Raw genomic sequence first — 20,845 nt, 5'->3', positions numbered from 1 at the left:
AGAGCACCAGGACTGGCAGCCTCACCGCCGGGCCGGAGCCAGCCATGCCGCCGCACAGTCTAGAGCACCGGGACAGGCCTGCGGCTCTCGCATCCATGCTGCCTGGCAAGACCTTGCAGCCCCACCACCCAGAGCGCTGGCAGCATGGCGAGCTGAGGCTGTGGGAGAGGCGGGACAGCAGAGGAGGGGCCGGGGGCTAGCCTCCCCGGTCGGGAGTTCACGGGTCGGGCAGGAGGGTCCTGTGGGCTGTAGTTTGCCCACCTCTGTTCTAGAGCATGCTTTCTCTTTTCATTCCTTCCTCCCTTCCATTTCCCTTATATATTTAAATTGAGCTATTTGGACACACAGTGAACCAGAGAGCACTTTGCATGTAGGTGAGTAGAAGCATGGATATGTAGTGTATGAGAGAGATCATTAGTATCAGTTCTGTTATGGTGCAGTTAATGGATATACATCTTTGGATGTGGGGGGATCTGGAATACAACTTGTTCATCACATTCAATATAAGTGTGTATATGTTTCTCTCGCCAGTTTTCATTGGCTGGGATTTTACAAGGAGCCTGTGGAAGTTAGGCACCCAAATCAGTCTCAGTACGATTTGGTCATTTAGCCCTTAGGTTCCTATGGAAATCTCGTCCATTTAGCATTTCTCCTGCTGTATTAGGATTGGATCTCATATTCATTTCTCCTGCTAAACTTTGCATACAGAGGATGTTCCTCCTGGTTTCAGGGGGAGAATGGACCGGGGGCAGGGGAGGCAGAGAGGGAGAGAGAATTAGCAATCAAGGACGTTTCATGAGACTCTACGTGGTTTAAACCAATGAGGTCAAATTTATGGCTCAAATGAAGTTAATGAGACTACACAGACCAGCTCTCCACTGCTGTGAAATTACAAAACAGTTCTGGTCTTTGGCCAGGGCATGGGGGTCCCATTCACACTGCATGCCTCTGACAGTCCTTGACCTTTGACGCTAAGTTCTCTTGTATGGCCACCCGGCCACCAGATGGTTTAACACCACTGGTCTACCCCAACCCTCTTAATACCTCTATATTATTAATGTCAAGAAAAGTAAATACATTAAATAATCTGTTGTCACCCTTATTTATTCCTATTTCTTTTTTGGGGGCCCATAGGATTATATGACAAATGTTCTTACACCTCCCGTGACCGAGGATGGGTCCTGGGGATTAAGACCGTCAGTGACCAGGGGAATAGAGACCCCCGCTATTTCTTCTCGCTGAGGACGGACCGTGCTCGCAAAGTCACCACCATTGCCACTCATCGCAGCTATCTTCCCAACCAGTGGGTGCATCTGGCTGCCACATACGATGGGCACTTGATGAAACTCTATGTGAACGGAGCCCAGGTGGCCACGAGTGGGGAGCAAGTGGGCAAGATCTTCAGCCTTCTGACCTTGAAGTGTAAAGTGCTCATGATTGGAGGAAATGCCCTGAATCAAAACTATCGGGGTTACATAGAACACTTCAATCTCTGGAGGACAGCCCGGTCCCAGAAGGAGATCTTGTTTGACATGGGCCAGGTGATTCATGAACTAGACACCCCTCTACCTCAGCTAGTTCTTCCGGAGAGTTTACTGAATGTGAAAAACACCTGGTCTCCCATGAAGGATGGCAGCAGTCCTCAGATCGAATTCAACTATCACCATGGCTACTTGTTGGATACCAGTCTGGACCCTCCTCTTTGTGGGCAGACAGTCTGCGACAACATGGAGGTGATCGCCAGCTACAACAAGCTCCCCCGCTTCCGCCGCAACAAGGTGGTGCGCTACCGAGTGGTGAACCTCTATGACGACGCATACCAGAACCCCACCGTCAGCCGGCAGCAGATCGAGTTCCAGCACCAGCAGCTGAATGAGGCCTTCAGCCGCTACAACATCACTTGGGAGCTGGAAGTGCTGGACGTGAGGAACTCGTCCCTCCGCCGCCGTCTCATCCTGGCCAACTGCGACATCAGCAAGATCGGAGACGAGAACTGTGACCCCGAGTGCAACCACACGCTGACTGGGTACGATGGAGGGGACTGCCGGCACGTGCGTCACGCCCTGTTCCACAAGAAGAAGCAGAATGGCGTGTGCGACATGGATTGTAACTATGAGAGGTACAACTTTGATGGTGGGGAATGCTGTAACCCGGAGATAACTGATGTAACCAAGACATGTTTTGAACCAGATTCTCCTTACAGGTAGGCAACTTCTTAAACAAATGAGGTATTTATAATAATACCTGTGAACATCAGACTAATGGCAGTCCTGCCAGCTGTCCATTCCTCCATATTTATTGCTTCTCTTGTATTTTGTCGTGTGTGTGTGTCTGTGTGTGTGTGTAATTGGCGCACACCTGTCTCAGCACAAGTCCTCAGACCTGCCTTGCCACTGATTCCAAATTTACCCTCTCACTACAGAAGATCAGATTGTCAAAGAGTCAAATGGCCAACTTAGGGAAATCCACAAGCTGTAGGTTATCAGCTGTATGTTAGAGTGCTGAATAGCTGATTTTAGCCACAAGCCCTCAGAGTGTGGGAGTCAAAACCATAGGAAGGTCACGTTTGGTGAGGGAAGAGGCTCTGAGGTGAAAGCAATTTAAATACTTTTAGGCAGACCTCAGTTTACTGGGACTTCTTTAAAGGGTAGACAGTTTATTCAGGGCCCTTTAATGTTATGTCAATGCAGCTTTCTTTGTGCACGCATAGGGAGGGAATGTCATTAAGCGGTTATAGAGAGGAGGGGATTGAGTATGGGGACAGTGGATGGATCACTTGATGATGACCTGTTCTTTTCATTTGCTCTGAAGCATCTGGCATTGGCCACTGTCAGAAGACAGGATACTGGGGCAGATGGACCCTTGGTCTGACCCACTATGGCCGTTCTTATGGTCTTATGAGTACCAGGACTTCTAGCTTTTGTTATGAGCTTTGTGTCTTCGAGCAAGTAACTTAACTGCCTCAGTTTACACAACTGAAAAATGGCGAAAGTACCCCTTCTCTTCCTGACAGGGGAGCTGTGTGGGCTAATTACATAAAATCCATAAAGCAGTCTGAGATCCTTGGATGAAAGGGTCTACATGTCTACATAAATGTAATTTTTTATTTTGTATCAGTGTCTCAATCTCAAATCACTTGCACTGGTTTGACACCAGTTTAACTCCAGTGACTTCAGTGGAGTTTCTCCCGATTTACACCAGCATATGTGAGAGTAGAATCAGACCCTTGTATATTAAAAAAAAAAAAAACTCACCCTATGGTTTAAAGTCATTATGGTCTGTCTTAAACCTACATCAAATAGAAGGTAAGGGTGAAATTCTGTCCTTCGCACACATTGTTATGGCTTAGAGTTGCAGCTTATGGGGGGGGGGGGGGGGGAATCACACAGTGCTCAGAACATCCTGTGTTACCAGCCACCACAGAGCAGATTAAGAAGGAAAATGTCAGCTGAGAGAGAATTCCCTACATTGTGTTGGTTCAAGCCATCTCAATATTTTTAGCAGAGAGAAGTTTTAAAAGGACACTGTCAGCTCAGTTTGGGCTCCAAATTTACAAAACATCTGGGAAATGCTTCTTCAATTTTGTTTATATAGTTCCAATGGATCTGTTCAAAAATAAACAAATAAATATTCCTTTGCAGCTCGGCTGAAACACTACATCCTTGTGATAGTGCAGGAGAGTCAGACAGTGAAATGGATTAAATACCAATTATGAAAAAAGGAAACTGACCAATCTACTTTCATTGTCCAGTCAGAGAAAAATGCAGCTAAACAAACACCATCAGTAGAGAAGTGTAAATTGGATTTTTTTTTAATCTTCAGTTTTCATAACCCATGGCTTTAGTAATAACATAGCTAAAATATATTTTTTAAATGTGGTTTTTAATCTGACAGTGCCCTTTTAACATTTTTACTGAATCCAACATAACAAACATGCACAAACCTTTTAAATACAATCAAACAAGAAAAGCCTGACTCAGTTTCTTCATCTGTAAAGTAGGGATAAAGATACTTAACTCTTTTGTAAACTACTTTGAGATCAACTAATGCAAAGTACTATATAAAAGCTGGGTATTATTATTACGTATTATTTAATTTAAAATCACATGACATATTTAAGACTGTTCCTTAACATTCAGAAACTTTCAGGGCTAAATTTTCCAAACTGCCTGCCCGAAGTTGTGCACAAAAAATGTGTATGTGGAAGTTCAAGTAAGTCAAATGTCATTTGTAAAATATGCAGTTCCATGGACAAAATGTAGGCATTTCTACACACTGTTTTTTCATGTGCAACTGTTTATTCTTCTTCGGGTACCTCTGTGCGTTGTCATTTGTGGATTTGATGCCCCCTGGCATGGTGCTCACGGAACATCTACCAAAGCCGTGGCCTTTGCAGCTGTATGAGAGCCCCCTAGTGACTTCGGAGTCCCAGTGTATTTAAGAGCGTGCAGCCCCCAACTGCCCAAGGTCCTTCTCCTCCACAGCGATAAGCACTAGGAACCTCCTTGTGTTGGATCTTCTTAGCAGACGCACATAGCCCCCCCACAACTGAGAAACACAATCGTTTAGCTTAGATCATCAAAAAGAGAGAAAACATAATGTGGCCTAGGCACTGCCTTGAGGTTGCAACAGCCTCATTGATGGCCAGCTGCGCGGCTAAGAAGGTCTTTGAGAAACCTCACCTGTGTAAATGTCTCTCCAGAATCCAATGTGAGAGTTGGATGTGTCCAGGAAAGGCTGACGCCTCATCCCAGCGCTCCACCTGTTAGGCATTCTCGCTCCGACTGCATCAAAACCAACCATTTGGGGCTCCAGGCATACTTGATCACTGAGACATTTGTAGTACAGGCCTCGGCATCAGGGGTTCAGGCTAACAATACAATTGGCAATAAGCCACCCTGGCACTGAAGCCCTGGTCAATGGAATGGGTGAAGCCTCAACCCCCTTGGAACTCCCTTTGAGAAAGGTTCCATCACCAAGGCTCCAAAGTCAGAGATTCAGTCAGGACTGACCGTACCCATTCTGCCCTCAGGCCTACCACTTTGGGCACCACGTATGGCACCATGCATGTATGTTTCTGAGTCCTCAGTGCCTCTGCTGGAGGCCTCATCACCTGTCACTGAGGACATCTCTTTGTCCGCTACATGACTCCTGTCAAAGCTCAGCATCACCTAAGACGCTGAGGAAAGGGAAACAGAACTCTGACTCCTCGGAGGGCTCCCAGGAGAAAAGGAAACGGTGCCAGTCACATGATGATTCCTCGGCAGTGCGTCGAGAGGAGGTCTCAGCTTCTTAGTCTTCCTCAGCACATAGGGTCTCCACATTTTGCTGATTTATATTCCCCATCCAACCTCAATATCGTCTATACTGGACAGTCCGCTGCCATATAGGATCCTAGCACCCCCAGCAGAGGCACCAACTTCCCTAGATCCCGGGGGGTGCTTGACCACTGCTCCACCCCAGGCCCCGCCCCCATTCCACCCATTCCTCCAAGTCTCCACCCCTGCCCCGCCTCTTCCTGCCCCCGCCCCGCTCCTTCCTGCCGCATTCCACCCCTCCCCCACCTCTTCCTGCCCCTGCTCCTCCCCCTCTCCCCCAGCACCTCCTGCATGCCACTGAACAGTTCCTTTCAGTCCCCCCTAGGAGGAGACTGAGCCAGCTCCTTGCATCCTTCTACCTAAGGGATATGCCATGATTAGTCCTCTCAGACTTGATGCATTCATTCCATGGCCCCTTAGAATCGTTACAAGAAGTGCAGAGGGTGGTAATACAAATAATAATAGTAATAGACATCGCTCAGCCTGAACCAACAAGGCTGCTCTGGCACTGGCCTCCAACTCTGCTACAGGCTCCTTGGGTTCTCCTTTGGCCGGGTCCTCGAACCCTTCAACCCTGCCCTTTCAGTCACTGGCCCTGCTGCAGCTCTCATGTCACTGTCTCCCCATCCTTCCCTTCCGGCACTGACACAGACTCCTAGCTGCCATCTTTATGAGTTACCAGGAGTACTCGACCCCCGCTACGCCCAGCCCTGCTCCCACTCCACCCCTTCCCCCAAGCCCATACCCCCACCCCGCCTCTTCCCACCCCCACTCTGCCCCGTTCCGCCCCCTCCCCTGAGCGCACACCACTCTCGCTCCTTCCCTCGCGCCTCCTCCCCCAGCACATCCTGCATGCCGCTAAACAGCTGATCTGCGGCAGGTCGGAGGCGCTTGCCGGGATGGGGAGGAGCTGATCCGCGGGGCTGCCGGAGGGTGATGAGCACCCACTATATTTTTTCCGCAGGTGCTCCAGCCCCGGAGCACCCACGGAGTTGGCGCCTAACTACAGACTTTTCCACCAAAGAGCCAACACTCCACAGTACCTGCAGATAGCAGTGGAGACAATGACAGAGGACTCCTTTACGATGATGACAACGTACAAATGGGGGGTGTCCCAAGGGATGGCGTATCACCAGATGACAATACTGCTCCCTTAGAGGTGTCCCCTCTGAGCAAGTTTCATCAGTTCCAGGAGCTGCTGACCAGAATAGCTTATACGCTACAAGTGGACTCTGGTGCCATGCCAACTGAAGCATCCATCCTTCTCTTTGATGTTCTGCAAGGGAAACCAAATGATAGGATATCACTACCCCTGCACAGGGATTTGATTGACCCAGCCAAGAAAATCTGCCTGACACAGTCTTCTTCTCCAACAGTTTCACGACAATGGGACAGGATGTTCCCAGTCCCATCACAATACTTCATGTATTTTGTTCAGCATCCACTCACTGGTTTAACTCATTGGTTACTGCTGCAGCCCTGGAAGAGTCAAGAGATGCCGAATCCACCCACTCTGCCCTTAGAGACAGGAAAGGTGCACTTGACAGGCAGACATATTTCTCAGATCTTTGGACGTGCACATCATTAGTTACCAGGCAGTGACGGCACGACTTCTGGGAAACCATAACTCCTATCTTTCAGCAAAGGATCTGGCTGCTGAATAAAAATCATAGTACATCACCAGGGATCCTAATTTTCCGTGATAAAAAAACCAAAATTCTCTGTTTAAAAACAAATAAAAATTAATGTTTCTCCATGATTAAAATGAAACACTGAAGTTTAGTTTCCCTAGCCACAATATATATAGCTATCAGTTTAACGCAATGTTTTACTGATATATAGAACCCCATTTATCTGAGCCTCCATTATCTGGCTTTCTGTATTAACCGAACCACCATCTGCTTGGGGCTGACAGAGCTCCGCTGCTGTCTGCACCAGGCGTCTGGCGGCTCAGTTAATACTGAGAGCAGGATCATGGAAGCTCAGATAAACGGGGTTTTACTATATATATTTTTTTTCACAAGATGTAAAAATGAAAGATTCTCTTTACAAATGCAAATTCTGTGGGTTTTTCCCACGTTTTCCCATGGCAAACAGATTTCTAGAATCCCTGCACATCACACCCTGCATGTGGCATATGGTGTATCAGATTCTTGTGCTAGTACAATGGCCACCAGAATCACTGTTTGCAGGTACTCAGAGCTTTGCCCATCAGGCCTCATTGCAGAATCTCATGGACAGATGAAAATCTTCCCCTTAATGGCAAAAGTCTTTTCAGTGAAAAGGCAGGTGAAACTCAAAGCCACCAGAGTGACTGCAAGCTCTCTTGGACTCAGACACTTCACTGCCATTTTAGGTGGAAAGACATGATGTGCAACAGATACCACAGACCTGGCTTGTCAGCGTCCATTCATACTTATGCACAGTACTGAAAGTGCCAGCAGCCCTCCCATTCTGCCAAACAGCAAAGACAAGAATGAACCATCCAAGATCTGTAAAACAGCCTGCTCCATCAACCTGGAGGTTGCAAGTTTAATATCAAAGTCAAGCGTCAGGTTCCAGTGTTCTGCATATCCTACCCTTTGTCTATGCCTCCTCCATCTCTCCCTCTGTAGACCATATTGTTGCTATATAATGGAGTAGATTGTGGCTACTCGATAGAGTTCCTTTCCATTGGACTCCCTCCCTATTCTCTGTCTTACCACTCCTCAGGGATGCTTCTCACACTGCAACTCTATAGGGAGAAATCAACTAATTCTTGGAAAGGGCTCCATAGAGGAAGTACCTCAAAAACTGAAGGAAAGGGGCTTCTATTCAAGTTACTTCCTGACTCTCAAAAAAGGACAGTCTCTGCCCAGCCCTAAACTAAGGGGACTGAACAAGCATCTCAAAATCTTCAAGTTTGGGACCCTTTCCTTGTGGAGCATGACTCCCCCCATATCCCAAGGAGACTGGTATGCAACTCTTGACCTCAAAGATCCTTACGTTGACATAGTCATCAGGCAGTCACCCAAAAAATATCTGAGATTCCGCCTACAGAATCAGCATCTAAAATGCAGAATTCTTCCCCATTGGCTTATCATCTGCACTTAGGGTGTTTATAAAATGTCATGTGTTTCTTGTATCTGGTGGCTGATATTTATAGGTGTGCTATTGAACTTGACTGTAGGAAGCACCTCCGTACTAGAGGAGTGATTCCTCCGTACATGCAAGACCTGCAGACTCTGAAACAACGTTCATCCATAAGGGTTTGCTTGACCTTGCTAAGGAAATCTTCCTAGCACAGTCCACTTCGCCAGCAGTTGCACTCATAGCTTCTTCCATGTGTCATCCGTCATGGGAAACTTCATAGGAGACCTCTGCAACATTGGCTAATTTGAATGCGCACACTCCAAATGTGAACAGCTTCAAGATCAATGGGCTATCCCAGCAGAGCTGTTAAAGAATCTTTTGTGATGGGAGGAGACAGTGAAAAGCAGGAATTTCATTCAGTCCTTCAGTTCCAACAGCTGTAGTCACTGTGGACCTCTCCAGCCATGGCTGGGGAGTCCACATTCAACTCTGGGTCTGTACAGTCAGCAGGGATCCAGACTGTCCCTCAGTATTCTTGAACTCTGAGTGACACATTGGGCATTGCAGTCCTTCCTGCCTTCCCTCTTGGTGAACACCGTACAGATACTAACTGACAACGCCACCGCAAGGCATGATGTAAACAAACCAGGTGGAGCTCATTCCCCCATGTTGTGTCAGGAAGCAGTAAAGTTTTGGGTGCAGTGCATTCCCCATAGATTACGCCGAATAATACGCAGCTGCCAAGAGTGGAGAATTCTCAAGCAGACTGAACCAAGACCAACATAAATGGTTACTGAAGAACTCAGGGACTCAGCACCTTTCTGCAAATGGTGAACTCCCTCAGTAGATGTGTTTTCCACCAAGGAGAGCACCAAGAGTCATCACTTCTGCTCCAGATCTAGCAGAGACAAAGAATTTCTAACAGATTGGAGCAGGAACTTTCTGTATGCTTTCCCACCCATACCGCTACTATTCGGAATAATACACAAGACCCAAACAGGGTGAAAGCTCTTCTGGTTGCATCATGGTGGCCCAGCCAACCTATTACAATTATTTCAAACTCCACTGTATCACCTGCCCTTATCCCTGGATCTCTTATCCCAGGCAGATGGGAGAATTCTCCACCCAAATCTACAGTCCCTATGCCTGGCAGCCTAGATGATAGACTTCCAAAGGGGCCTGACCTCTCTTGTTCTTGTAAGAGTAAATCAAGGAAACCTGAAGTCATAAAATATTATAGAGAAAAGCGGAAACATTTCACCTTGAGGGTAGGTAATAGGTGACTTGGTCTAGAGCCTCCTCCCCCCCATTTCTGCAAGTCTGTGTTATTTGCTACACTTAAAGGAAACTGACTTATCTGTGGCATCCCTGAAGGTTATTTAGTTGCAATTTCAGCAAAGTGCCAGCCTGTACATGAGTCTCCCACGCTACAGTTAACTGATTCTATACAACCTATTACAACACATTAGTGCCATGATTTCTGTAGGGTTTGGTTTTGTGTGTTAGAAGGCTTTTTTGGGGAGGGGGGGTTGTTTGTATTATTTGAATTATTTTGAATGTTAACATTCTTTAAAGACTTTGCCAACACCTTTCCCTCAGCAGAGGACTCTGCTACCATGTGGGATTCATATTTAGTATTTGCGAAGCTCATGGAGTCTCCATTGAAGCCCTTTGAAGACCACAAGTGGGTTACAAAACCACATTCCTTACAGCCAGGCCCCTTTGGAAGTCTATGGCACTAACGTGTTAGCAAACCATCGCGCTGTTCACGCCAGGTGTGTGCTGCATTTCTTTCCCCTGGCACATAGTGGCACCAGAACCAGGGGAGGGCACAGCTGTGACAGGCTGGCTGGCTCTTTTCACAGAACTTTCCTCCCCAGGCTTGGAAAATGAAGACGGTCAGGTCTCAGTGGTTAATTTCAGGAATCGGCCTAAGGAGAGATTCCAGGCAGAAAGGCCCAGGAGTGGGGACAAGAGGGCTGCAGAGAGCAAGAAGGCTCCTGCAGGAGACCCCAAGACGCCATGGGAGAAAAGATTCCAGCTGAAGTAAGACTGGGAGTGACTTGCCAAGGCAGGGAAGGATCTGGACAGGAAGGTCTGGGAGGGGCTTGATGAAGAGTGGGGAAAGATGACTATATAAACTGTAAAATGAGAACCTTTCCCTGGGGCTTTGAGGACTTTATTTTGGAACTGTTTATGATACTAAACCAGCCCAAGCCAGTGTGTTGTTGGGTGTGAGAAGAACCTCTGTGAAATTTCTGAGGAGAGGGAAACAGAGGCAGGGATGCTGCAGGGCTACCCCATGCCACAAAGGGGCTCTCTGGAAGCAGCCACCCCATTACCACAACTATCGTTCACTGTTGCCCCCACCCCTTCAGGTACAACCTGTGCTGCGTGCTCTCCATCCCCAGCTAAAGAATCTGGCCCCCTGTGTGTACAACAGAAGCACTGCTTTTGGGAAAATCCCCTTTAAAAATATAAAATAGATCAGAAGACCTGCTCGAAAAGGTAGGGGCTCAGAAACAATGGCTGGGCGTCGGCTGCAGTCTAACATGCACAAACAGAAATATATAGCATCAGATATTGAGCATCATGGTTCTTCCACAGGTATTACATTCTGTGGAGGAAGCACATATTTATTAGTTGAGATGATCTTTAAAGTGCATGTGATGTCTCCCCAATAGGCCATATGTCATGATAGCACCCACTGAAATGCCTATCAAAAAATCTGGAAGTGCTTTTTGATGCATTTGACAGTAATGGCTCTTTTAATGCTATCATGAAGGCCTGTGACACAAAGCCTCGTCACAAGTCTTTAAGGGCTGTTATGAGATGGCATTATCCCTGTGCAGCGCAGGGCTGTTGCAGGGTTTATAACACGTGCTTATTACAAATGTATTATAAAAATAATTTATGATGCTTGTAACAGTCACTGTAGAGCCGTATCTAGTGAGAAGTGTGATGTTTAGGATCCAGTCCCACTGCTGTGGGATGGTCACACCTGAAATAGAGACGAACCTTGTCATTAGCATTTCAGTTTGCTCAATGTACCAAGAGATGCATGAGAGTATGCACCTCGTAGATTCATAGGGCTCATAGAGGGCTGCACAGAATTCAGAATTCTTGTTTGACAGAGGTTTATAAGAATCTTTTCCTTCGGTTTTGATCTAAGCAAGTTTACACCTTCTGGGGTTTTGGTTTGTATGAACCCCCAAATTCGTAGTGAAACTCAATTGCGATGATTTCATTTGGATCCTATTTCAATACATAACACCTTAAATGAAGAAAGGTTTGCATGAAAGTAGTTCAGGGTTCATTAATAATGGATGAAACAGACAATTCAGACCTTCGAAAATGGTTAATGGCAGCTGTGTTGGAGAAACTCCATGTAACATGTAGCATTTTAGGGGCATAACAATCTAATAAATGTCTTAAAAAGTCAGGAAATTCAGAGTGAAAGCTGCAACTCCATATTTAATGCATGGTGCCTATGTATTCTAACACATGTGTTCAGTTAGTTTGCTGAGAAGTCTGCAATATAGGGAACAGCAGAGGTGCTCTGAGGGTGGAGTTTAACCTTCAACTCTGAATTTCCTGGTATGTGCGAGTTGGAAGTGAGTGCCTAATTTTTCCCTATTGTGGTTTTTCATTTTTCATTTCCTTTTCCTTCTAATTAATGACGGCTAGGGGGACAGCGCTGAGATTGGATCCGTTTCTTTGGACCCAATCTGATCTCAGTGAAACTATTTGGGAAAAATGGACTAAGCAAAATTCTTTTCTCATTGGGCTAATGGGCTCCAGTAGCCACTCCTCTCCCTGAGAGAAAGAAAGTTCAGAGCAGTTATTTTACAGGGGACTTTGATGGCTCAGGAGGTATGTAATGGGACACAGAACCTTTAAATGACTGATTTAATCCTGGAGCTGATTGGTGATCATTACTGACTGACAGCTGAGTGAAATGAGTTGGAATATCTCAGTCTAGTTGCCATTAGTCAGGTGTAAAAACCACCTCCGCAGCTGGCACAAATTGGCCCACTTGGTTACGTGTCAGCAAAGAGACCTTGGACTAGAAAGGCTTTGGAGAGTGTGCTCCCTTCTGACCCCTAGAGATGGCTCCTGCAGGTCAGGATTGAGCTACATTGATAGGGGAAACTTGCACCAATGCTTCCTGTGTGTGTCCCTGTTGTGTGAATAAACAAAGGACTTCAGTCTTCTGGAGCTGTAACTTCAGCACTTTTCCCCCATACTCAATACATTTTTAAAAATCCACTCCCATCAGCTGTGTAGCTAGAATTCACCAGAGTGAAGTATTCATAGAGAAATCTGAATTTTTTCCTGAGTTGCCTGGCTACTGGTTTTGTAACTGACCCGAAATTTGGGTCAGGTTTGTTATAAGATGTGAGAATCTGGGCCTAGTTTCAAATGAACATGTTAGACATATTGTTTCACCTCAACATCTTGTGACACTTGTGATTTCACATGGATTTGACATGGAACTAGTCGAATCTCAGGAATTCCTGATGTTTTTCTTTGAGATTTGGGGTTCATGCAAACATCAGAGTGAGAATCTGGGTAAAGGATAGTGAACATAGCATAGGAACTTTGTTAGTCAAACACATAGCTAAGGCATCTCGTCACTTCTAGCAGAACCTACATTTAGGGAAATACCTTAGAAATGCCGAGAATATGGGAAATTCCCATTACCATCTGAGAAGCCAAACTCTTTCCTTTCCGATGGATAAAAGCTCTTTCATCACCTTTACAGGATGCAGATGGATCGTTTTTGTTTTTTAATTCCCCGAGTCTTGTTCTGCCTAATCAGCATCATCATTTGGGTTTTCACCATTGGCTGTTCACACTGACCACAGCTGACAGGTTTAAACCTCTATAGGGTTATGCCGGGACCAGTAATAGGACGGGAGTAGCAGAAAGTTTAATTCAGTTAAACCAACCAAACGAAAACTTAGATTAGACTTTAAAACCTGCAACTGCAACTCTACCTACCACCTTCGACTCTATCTCTGAACAGCTCTTTGTTCTGTCTCTATTTCTGGGACTGAAGAGTTTATTGGAGTTGGGGGGGGGGGAGGGAAAGGGGGTTGCTAAGTGAAAAAGCCAGTGAGCAAATGGAAATACCCTCCTATTTCCTCAGTCTAGTGCAGGAGTCAGTCTCTCTCCCTCCCTCCTCTGTTATGGGGGGCCTCCTTTTCCATTTTCTCAAGTTGGCAACGGCCTTATTTAATCAGTTTGCTCTGACGTGGAGCCAAGAAGGGGCTCCGCTGGGTGATGTCGGGTCTTGTGTGCATTCAGACATCCACAGCTGTTAGTGAGCAAGGATTGGCTTTTGACTACTGAGGGATTTTTTATAGCCACAGAGGGCGACTATTAATAGAAGAAATTTACCAAAACATAGAACTACCCAGCCCTGAAAAGCGTGGGGAGGTTCAGGGGGGTGAGGTGGGGGATGAAGCAGGGAACCTATGGGATTCATGCCAGGAAAATTCAGTGTTGAAATTATACCAAAAGATAAAGTCAAATGAACAACGCTGAGAAAAGGGTTGAATCTGTTCCTTGCACTGCGATAGCATTTCTTCTCCTTTGTTAGTGACCTGCTCTGACCTTATGGATTTTATTTCTCAATTGTCTCCTTTTGAACAAAATTGTAGTGAGAAAAAAAGTTAACAAAAACATGAGTAGAAAATGTCTACTTTTTGGAGACTTATTAGACTGTGGAATAATTGCCCGAGGGAAGCATTGGAATCTCCACCCCTTGAGACATTTAAATTTAGACTCGAAGACATATGTGGAGAATTGTGCATTAATATGGTATGAACTAGAGGACTAGAATTTTTTTTTCCAGCTATGATTTTCCTGATAAGATTGTGTGAGCTTTTTGGCCACACAGTCACGTTTACAGGTGTAACAGGAAGGATTGATTAGTAAGCAAGGAGTAGAAGGGGACAAAGGTGCCAATTTAATACCTATTTTAGACAGTGGTAGGCTACTGATAAAGATGCAAAGTCCATCAGGAAATAGACCTGTTCTTCCAACTCCTTATACATTTTGCTTTCCAAAGACACAAAAGAAATGAACCCAGACTTTCAAAGGGAAATGAGTGTCTAACTCTCCATTATCAGAGGGGTAGCCGTGTTAGTCTGAATCTGTAAAAAGCAACAGAGGGTCCTGTGGCACCTTTAAGACTAGCAGAAGTATAGGGAGCATAAGCTTTCGTGGGTAAGAACCTCACTTCTTCAGATGCAAGTGAAGAAGTGAGGTTCTTACCCACGAAAGCGTATGCTCCCAATACTTCTGTTAGTCTTAAAGGTGCCACAGGACCCTCTGTTGCTTTTTAACTCTCCATTGTCCCTTTGAAAAGCTTCCCTTATATTGGATTTTTTGTGTAAAATGGAAATGAGACAGAGACAGATTATTTGTCGCAATTCAGAATAAATAAAGAAATATAATACATTGTATAATACATGAGGGCGGCCCTCAACAGAGCCAGAGCTTAGTTTGTTTCAGCAAAGCACCGCAAAGTTGGGAACCTTATCCGAACTGTCTCGTTCTCCAAACTGGTGTGGGAAACTTACAGGAAAACTCCTGAAAACTCCAGGGCTTCCTGTTTCCCTTGAGGCTTGGAATACTGCTAGAACATCTTTCCTTGCAATATGCCATGTTTCTGCTTTCAATCCCACCAGGAACCTGCAGTGGAGAGGGGTAGGAAAACCTGAGAAAAAGTAAAGGAGAAAGTTACGTGGCCTTTTTGTAATGTCAAGGAAGCTCAAGTTAGGCTTTGGCTCAATATTTTGGGTGAAGGGTTTTTATTTCATCTGCACGTAGAACTTGTTTACTGTTAGGGCCTCATTCTGTGAGGTGCAGGGCACTCTCAACTCGCACTGACTTCGGTGAGAGTTGAAGATGCTCATCAGCTGTAAGTAGGCACTCAGCACCTTGCAGGATTAGCCCCTTTGTCTAGAGCAGACTTCCCCTTTACTTCACATTCCTAAACGTTCATTTCACCGTTTTCATTGAAAAACTACAGAACATTGTGCATGGATGTTACACTTTCCATCCAGATGGGGATTCCAAAGCATGGGCTTTCACCGAGGTCCAATGTATAACCTCAATAAAAAGACTCCCATTGACTTCAGTAGGCTTTGGATCAGGCCCTAGATTCTTATAGCAACACTGATCTAGAAGTGACTTCTGGAGTGGGGAAGACAGTAGCCAAGAGGGCAGCCAGTACAAAGCAGCAGACTGCACCAAACATAATGCAAAATGCTCCTGTCAGGCAGATGCAGTGGGTATTTCTCCCAGTTTGCCTGAGGCTCTCTGGACGTTTTGAATCTTTCCCTGTATGCCAGTTGGATCTGTCTAGAGGCTGAGAGTTCCAGCTTTCCAGTGCCCCTTTCATACGTTCAGGATTCATCTGATAGATCTGTTGCTGGGGCTAGATTTACATGTGGATTTTTGCTTCCAAGTCCCATGTTTTCTAGCAAACATAGACTTAATCCTTTAGATCTCGTTGACTTGAATGTGCACAGAATATCAGCCTACCTGCCTGAGATTCATATTATCTGAAGCAGGTTAATTTTTAAGCTAGTATACCCTGTTGCTGCAGTTAATAAAAAAAAAAAAAAACACCTCCAAATGGAATGTCTCAGATAATTTTCCTTCCCCAAAATGTTATACAGTGGGATCCCAGTTTTACAAAGTTCTCAAGATTTTATTAAGCTGGGATTGTAAAATTGAGGGAATCCATTCTGCCTCTGAGGGGGACATGAAGGCATTTCAGATTAAAATTAGTGTTGTAAGTGTTGAAAGTTCCAGTTTTATAAAATTGAGGATCTAATGTAGTATATTTCACAAGGAGGGTGGTGAAGCACTGGAATGGGTTACCTAGGGAGGTGGTGGAATCTCCTTCCTTAGAGGTTTTTAAGGCCTGGCTTGACAAAGCCCTGGCTGGGATGATTTAGTTGGTGTTGGTCCTGCTTTGAGCAGGGGGTTGGACTAGATGACCTCCTGAGGTCCCTTCCAATCCTAATCTTCTATGATAGACCAAAGAATGACCTTATAAAACATTTTACTTGGACCTTCAAAAGTCAGATTTACAGTTACCAAAAGCTTAGGTTCTGTAGAAGACAGGAGGTTGTCATTTAGTGGCATTTTACAGCTTGGCCTGTAAAGGGAATCACCATGAGAAACTTGATACGTGATTGCGATATGGCAACCAAGTTGTACTATGATACAACTAGCACATGTCATGACAAGGATAACAGCTAGACTGTGGGGGATAGCCATGAGCCAGTCTACCATATGCCTTTCCATTCATACGCATTCCCATATTTGCCAAAAGTGTGGCATGGAACTGTTATCCTGTAGATGAAAATTAGAGTGATGTGGTTCTCCTCTCTCATATTGCTATTCACTAATGGAGAAACTATTTGATTGTTGTACTCACTCTTTAATAGAAGTCTGTGGTTGTGAAAGATTAAGGCAGGTCATTTGCATATAAGTTCCTTGGTGCGGAAAGGGGTAATTTTCAACTGTCAGGTCTGAGGGCTGACATGAAGTATGTGCGTACAGTTTCCTACAGTTATCCATGACATGTAGGCGCATTATTCCATCTTTCATAAGCTGCCAGTCCAATTTTGTGGGGTTTCAGGAAATGCATCCCCCAGGGAATATCCACAATCAGCTTGATCTGAACTGCTAATGCTTGCTTTCTGATCTTTACATTAGCAGATCCATATGACAGGGTATACATATGTCCTTCCATCTGTCTAGTGTCTCAGCATCTGATGTGGCTGCTGTCGTCATTTATTTAAGGAGTAGAGTAGCTTTTCTGTACGACATATCCTTCAGTTCAACTAATCTGCAAATGCACATGCAGACTATTTTTTGCCTTGCCATACATCTTTTTGGAAGATCCATTAGGTCCAATGCACATTTCGGGTGTAAAAACTGGCAGTGTCTAAGACGACACACTTCCACCCAGTAATGCAGAGACGTCTTTCATTCTACTGCTTATCACAGGCTTGACCTGTGGATCTGGAGGAAGGATTTTTGACTTTAGGGAATGAGCTATTTTAGCAACTCTTTTAACCCAGGGTTGTGAGTTCAATCCTTGAGGGGGCCATTTAGGGATCTGGGGATTGGTCCTGCTTTGAGCAGGGGGTTGGACTAGATGACCTCCTGAGGTCCCTTCCGACCCTGACATTCTATGAGTCTATTTTAGCAATGTTTCCCAATCATCCGAAGATTACGCCCACCAACACCTTTCCTGCCATATGCTCCCCCTCCCGACAATGGTAAAGAAATTCTTTCTGTCAGTGGGATTTAGGGTCACTTAAGGTGAAGATTAGAACTGGGGGAATTTATTTACTGTTATTTATTCTGTGTATTCAGGTAGTGCCTAGGAACTCAAAGTGGGCCAGCAAATTGCAGCAGACAATTTATTTGACAATTTTAGACCTTTGTCTGTTCATGAATTATCCAAAAACTAGTTCATTATGTGAAATCATCCAACTGGTTCTTTATATGAACCTATTCCAGACTATAGCTTGTGCTTGCAAACTCTTCATTCAAGCCCTTTTCTTTGAGTATTCACTGTTCTTAATTCCCTGTAGATGCTACTTGTTTGGTTAAATGCTCTTATAGTTTCTCTTTCCATCAAGGGCTGACCAAGTGAGTGTTTACAATACAATTAAGCATGCAAATACACAAGCAAATGTGAATTTGATTTGTGCCAATGGTTGAACGGGATGAAGGAGAGGTCCATGAATACCTGCTGAAGTGAATTCATGCCGTTTGCTGCATTGTTTGGCCTTATTTGTACCTATGTTTAGAAATACGTTTTGCACTTTTAGGAGGTTGCACATTTCATTGCTTCTGTTGGCCAAGCTCATTGCACACACCAGGGGCTCTTTAGGGTTGCCAGGTGTCTGGCTTTCGACCAGAAAGTCAAGTCGAAAAGGGGACCTGGCAGTGTTCAGTCATATGTATTGACTGGACACCAGAAGTCCGGTTACTTCGGGTGGGGGGAGGCACCGGGTCATCAACCCGCACTAGCCCCTGCTCAGCCGGGGCCACCTCTTACCTGCAGGCAGGCAGCAGGCTCTGAGACAGGCTGCAGCTCCCATCCCAGCTCTGGAGCAGAGGGAGCCCACTTGGGGGGAAAGGGAGAGGGAGAGGAACCAGCGAGAAAAAATGAGGGGGAGAGGAGCGAGCAACAGGAGGAGGACGGAGAGGAGCAAGCGGGGGTGGGGCCACAAGGGAAGAGATGGAGTAGGGGGTGGGGCCTGGGGAAGAGGCACAGCTGGGGTGGGGTCTTGGGGAAGAGGCAGAGGAGAAGGTCCAGTTTTCAGAAAGTTGGCAAACTCAGCCTTCTTGCATCCCTTCATTCTGTGTGCCACCTTGCCATCCCACACTATTTTAGGAACTTGCTGCAGAATCACCGGGGCCTTCGGCTCCGTGGCAGCCCTTCTGGCAGGGTACTGAGAAGCATGGAAGCCCTTGTAGCTTGAGGAGCCCCAGGTCCGTGGTAGCTCACCTGGCAAGCTGCCTGGGAACTGAAATGTTCCCAAGTCAGTTTTGCTGGTGGAAAGTCATTCTCTTGAAAAATTTCCAACCAGCTCTACTCTTTCAGTGTTGCCATCTCTGAGTCTCTTTAATGATCTTTAATGTTTTCTTAAATCCCCAGCTCCTGGAGTCCTGTGATTATCTGAGAACCTCAGCTTTCATTTTTTTAAAGTAAATTCCTAGACCTCATGGTTGAGGAGAAAAGATTAATAATGTGACTTCTTAAAGGCTCAAAAACCAGAAGGCAAATAAAAATACCCAATATATTTTTTTTAATCTTTTGATATTTGAACATTTAGGATTGGCAACCCTTCTTGGTCCTCTTGAATTGATGCCTCAGTCTTCAAATTATGTTCATATTATCATCTTGGTCTCCTTCCAACTTCTTCTACCAGTTGCTTCCAAATATGGACTGAGAGGAGAATTCAGCCTTAATATCAATTGAATCAGTTTTCAGCTCTTCCTCAGAACTGAGGAAAGGTGAGATTATCCTAAACATAAACCACTGATGGCCTGCCAGTTAAATAGGTATCAACATAATGCAGAATTCTTCCAGAACATAAAGAAACAAGATTTGAGAGTCCATTGTGGTGTTACAACAAAAGCAGAAGAGAAACAGGATCTACAAAGCAAGGGTGTTATTTTGTAAGAGACAGAGCTGAGTTGGTTATTTTGGCCATCAAGTATTGAAGTATCCGTAACCAACCTAGCTCCTTTGTGAACATATATGTGGGGTTTTATTGCTGTTGTGGGCCTGGTTCCAAGCCTTTCTTTTTCCAACAGAAAATGTGTGTTTCATTTTGTTGCATGGAGTTTATGTGCAGGAGGTCTCTGTAAATATTCAGCAGGGATTAATGTCAAAAAATGAGATGAGAGGAGCAGAGACCTTGAGCTTGTTCTCTTTTCTTTTCAGTTTTTACTACTGAACACTAATTAGGATAGAGACCAGAGGGAGGGTTAAAAGGTTAAGCATTAGGTATGGAACACCCAGGCTCCCTGGACCCCCACCCCCCCAGCTGCAAACCCCAGTGGGGTCAACTCAACTGAAAAAGACAAATAGAGTACCAGGCCACTGACTGGGTGGGTCTGTCATGGAAGATCTTAAAACATTAGGTCCTGTCTGCTAGGCGGAGATGGCCAGATGCACAGAGGGTGGGTGAGAGACCACAAGGGATGGATGACAAGGTGCAAGAAGCTTCTTTCTCCCTCTCTGGGTACGCCTTACAAAGTCCATGGCAGCGAGCCTCCCAGCCTGGATCAACAGAGTTGGGCTTGGAGCTCAGGCCCGGGCGTCTGGACGGGGGGTCGGCTTCAGAGCCCGAGGTCCAGTCCAAGCCGTAACTTCAGAGCACTGTCTATGCAGCTATTTTTAGACTGCTAGTGAGAGCCCCTCTAGCCCGAGTCTGTCAACCTGAGCGGGGAGGCTGGCGACCGCAGACTGAGTCGACATACGCCCAATGCTATTGTGCAGGGACCAGCCACCATGTAGCTTGGAGGCCCAGGCCCTGCCCTGCTATCTGCCTGACAGGGTGTTGAAGAATGGCACCAGGGCAGGCCAGAGTCGCTGCCTCCCCCTTCCTGGGCCTGCAGAGCTGTTTGGGCATGGAAACGGGGAGCCGGTGTGATAGCTTCTTTGTCAGTGTGTGATGCTCAAGACCACCAGGAGGGGAGGAAATCTGAGTCTTTTGATCACAGTTCCTTTTAGGGTGTCCGGTGTCAGCCCAGTGGTTCCACACAGCCCAGTGCACCTGAAGGACATCAAGTGTATGTTATGGCTTGTAGTTTCAACTAGGAACCAGAGATAGGACTTGGCTGTAATTAATATTTATAATGGAAAGTACTGGGCAACCTAAATATAGGGATCACTACCAGCT

At 45.7% G+C, this 20,845-nt stretch overlaps 1 protein-coding gene across 2 annotated transcripts in view; it reads left to right on the top strand.

Annotated features, from left to right (window-relative positions):
- Positions 1 to 20,845, top strand: part of PAPPA (pappalysin 1) — a 229,059-nt gene that overhangs the window by 31,210 nt on the left and 177,004 nt on the right. For both annotated transcript variants that reach the window (XM_054007151.1, XM_054007152.1), the window contains exon 2: positions 1,135 to 2,203. In XM_054007151.1, the coding sequence (XP_053863126.1) occupies positions 1,135 to 2,203 (1,069 nt within the window). The remainder of the gene's footprint in view (positions 1 to 1,134; positions 2,204 to 20,845) is intronic.

This window comes from Malaclemys terrapin, chromosome 17, assembly GCF_027887155.1.
Source record: "Malaclemys terrapin pileata isolate rMalTer1 chromosome 17, rMalTer1.hap1, whole genome shotgun sequence".
Taxonomy (NCBI): Eukaryota; Metazoa; Chordata; order Testudines; family Emydidae; genus Malaclemys; species Malaclemys terrapin.
Note: the sequence above shows the minus strand (reverse complement) of the source record. Positions and strands in the feature narration are given on the sequence as shown.